The sequence below is a fragment of the Arachis ipaensis genome, chromosome B04 (assembly GCF_000816755.2).
Source record: "Arachis ipaensis cultivar K30076 chromosome B04, Araip1.1, whole genome shotgun sequence".
Classification (NCBI taxonomy): Eukaryota; Viridiplantae; Streptophyta; class Magnoliopsida; order Fabales; family Fabaceae; genus Arachis; species Arachis ipaensis.
Window position 1 is genome coordinate 123,464,070 of NC_029788.2, and position 2,873 is coordinate 123,466,942.

At 30.1% G+C, this 2,873-nt stretch overlaps 1 protein-coding gene across 1 annotated transcript; it reads left to right on the top strand.

Moving 5' to 3' along the window:
- Positions 933-1,358, top strand: LOC107637177 (uncharacterized mitochondrial protein AtMg00810-like). The gene has a single exon (XM_016340616.1). It carries the CDS (start codon positions 933-935, stop codon positions 1,356-1,358), a length of 426 nt encoding a protein of 141 aa, XP_016196102.1.

Below are 2,873 nucleotides of genomic sequence, written 5' to 3' on the forward strand. Positions count from 1 at the left end.
TTATATTAACAATAACATTTTCTTTTACGTCTCCTTTCATTCAGTCCCATATCATCCGTAAAAAATGAAGACCATTAAACTTTTCTGGTTTCAATCAATTTTCAATTCTAATTTTTCTTTTAGTTTTATTCTTTATAAATTGTTTTATTTAGTTTTGATTTAGTAAAATTAAAAAAAAAATTTGTCCATAATTATTTTTTATTTTATTAAGTACTAATATAGTGGTTTAAATATTGATATGATATATTTTATCATATCAGCATTTTAACTTGTTACGTTAATATTTAGTATGTCATGTAAATATTTAACGGTATCTTTATTCTTTATATCTTTGTAATGGAAAAGAAAGCTCAATTTGATTCCCGAGATAATTATGTTGATTTCTGAGTTTTAAATATGGTTAATTTTAAAGTAAAGTATCGTTTTTGTACCCAAAGTTTGGGGTAAGTTCTAAAATTGTTTCTAACGTTTTAATCGTCCTATTTAAATTTCTAACGTTTCAAAATTGACTCAATGTTGTCATATCGTTAGGGATCTGCTAACAGAATTGACGGCGGGACAAAATTGAGACGATTTTGAAATATTGGGGACTTAAATAGGACGAAAACGTTAGGAACAAAAACGATATTGATAGAGTAGTGATTGAGCTGAAACTGAATCAGTTGCTAAGTTAGTTAAGCCAAGCTGACTCAGCAGAATTAGTTGCAAGTGCAAGCTGTCATTAGGCTCAGCTTATATAGCTAGCTGAATGTGTGTTAGTTGGGTTGTTGCAATTAGAATCCAAGTTCCACTTTACCAAAAATCAGAACAGAAAGCTTCTCTCTCTCTCTCTTCAATTTCTCCTCTTCTTCGATCTTTGCTCTCTCTTGCTTTTCATTCAACACTGAAACTGATACCTTTCATGGTATCAGAGCTAGGATTATTCAATCACCATGGAGATAAACACATTTGGTGGTGACAGGTTTGATGAGCCAGCACTTTATCGTTCAGTGGTAGGAAGTCTTCAGTATCTGACCGTTACAAGACCAGAGCTCGCCTATGCTGTAAGCAAACTCTCACAGTTCATGCAAGACCCGTTGGAATCGCATTGGAAACTGGTTAAAAGAATCCTCAGATATGCAAGTGGAACAATCAAATATGGGCTACATCTCCGTAAGAATGACGTGTTGAACATCACAGCCTACTGTGATTCGGACTGGGGAGGAGACCCTGATGATAGGAAATCGACTGGTGGTATGTGTGTCTTCTTAGGAAGAAACCTGGTATCCTGGTCCTCTAAGAAGCAATCTGTGGTGGCCAGGTCAAGCACAGAGGCTGAATACAGAGCTATGGCATTTTCGTTCTATTTAATTCCCTAACGTTTCAAAATCGTCTCAATTTTGTCCTTTCTGTTAACGGATTCCTAACGGCAGGACAACGTTGAGTCAATTTTGAAACGTTAGGAATTTAAATAAGACGATTGAAACGTGGGACAACTTTAAAACTTACCCCAAAAGTTAGAACAAAACCGATACTTTATTCTTAATTTTATCTCGGTTTCATAATTATAAATTAAGTTGGTTCTTTCATTATCAATTTAGTTAAATATTTATAGGTGCACTTCCTTGTAAGCATGATAGCCTAACTATTTGACTTCCAATAAAAATATGAGTTCCATTTTGGATTTTCTGTGATTGATAAACATTAATCTTCTGTCCCAAAAAAAAAAAAAGTATAATGAAGTAAAAAATCACATTTTTGGTCAAGTTACACTTTAAAATACATACAATGCATACACCCACTCTCTCATGCATTTTCCAGTAAGACATACATATATACCACTAGAAATATACAATACATACACCCACTCTCTCATGCATATTATACTAGAAGCTCTTTTTCAACCATGGGTATTTATCATATCAAAAGTCCAATAATTTTTCGAATATTGCAGAGGCACAAAGTAGATAACCTTTTCAAGTAAATAAGCTTTATTTTTATCCTCTAAGAAGATTCGAATATGAAAGAAATGCTTAAAAGAAGAAAATTTTTATCTTTTTTTTTTTTTTGGGTTAGGTGGATTAGACAACCCAATCTTAAGTACTTTAGATGGATTGGACAACCCAATCCTAGGTATAAGTTCTTATCTATCTATATTAACTTGCATTGCAGCATTGGTTTTTTTTTTATTTTTTTTGCTTCTGTTGTCATTCAAAGAGAGCCTAAACCCAAAAGAAGAAAACTACAGGGGCCTAACAAGAGCTCATTTTGTGGTTTGTGCTCATTGACTCTTCATTTTGGGTCTGAAATACTTAATGGACCAGGCCTCATCTAAATTTGTTCATTGTAATGCACTTTTATTTTTGGTCTTGTTTTTCGTTGTGGTTTGACATAGCCCAAAAGGATGAAGCCTTAAAAAGCTTATGATGTTATTTTGGGCCTTGACAAAAAGCAGTGTTATGGGCTTTACTGAGATGTACCTTATATTAGAGCCACATTATTTTCGGACTGGGCAGAATAAAAATTAAAGTGTCACCAATTTTTTTTTTGGTGACTAAAGTGTCACCATTTTGATATTAATTTAATAAAGTTTTTATTTTTTAAAAGTAGTTTATTTGTAAAAACAAAAAAATAATTTATAAAAATTAATTTTTAAAAGATAATTTTTTAAAAATATAGTATTTATATTTGGTAAATTAAATTAAAAATAAATTTTAATAAATACAAACAATAATAATTATATTTAATAAAATAATTTTTAAAATTTAAAAATATTATAAAGACATAAATTTAAACATTAAATTTAAAAATTAATTAATATATAAAATTATATTAGACTTTTAAATTTTAAAAAATATAAATTAATTTTAAAAAATTTTATCTTAATTATTTTT

Coding starts and splice junctions, on each gene's coding strand:
- LOC107637177 (XM_016340616.1), top strand. CDS start 933: ATGGAGATAAACACATTTGGTGGTGACAGGTTTGATGAGCCAGCACTT.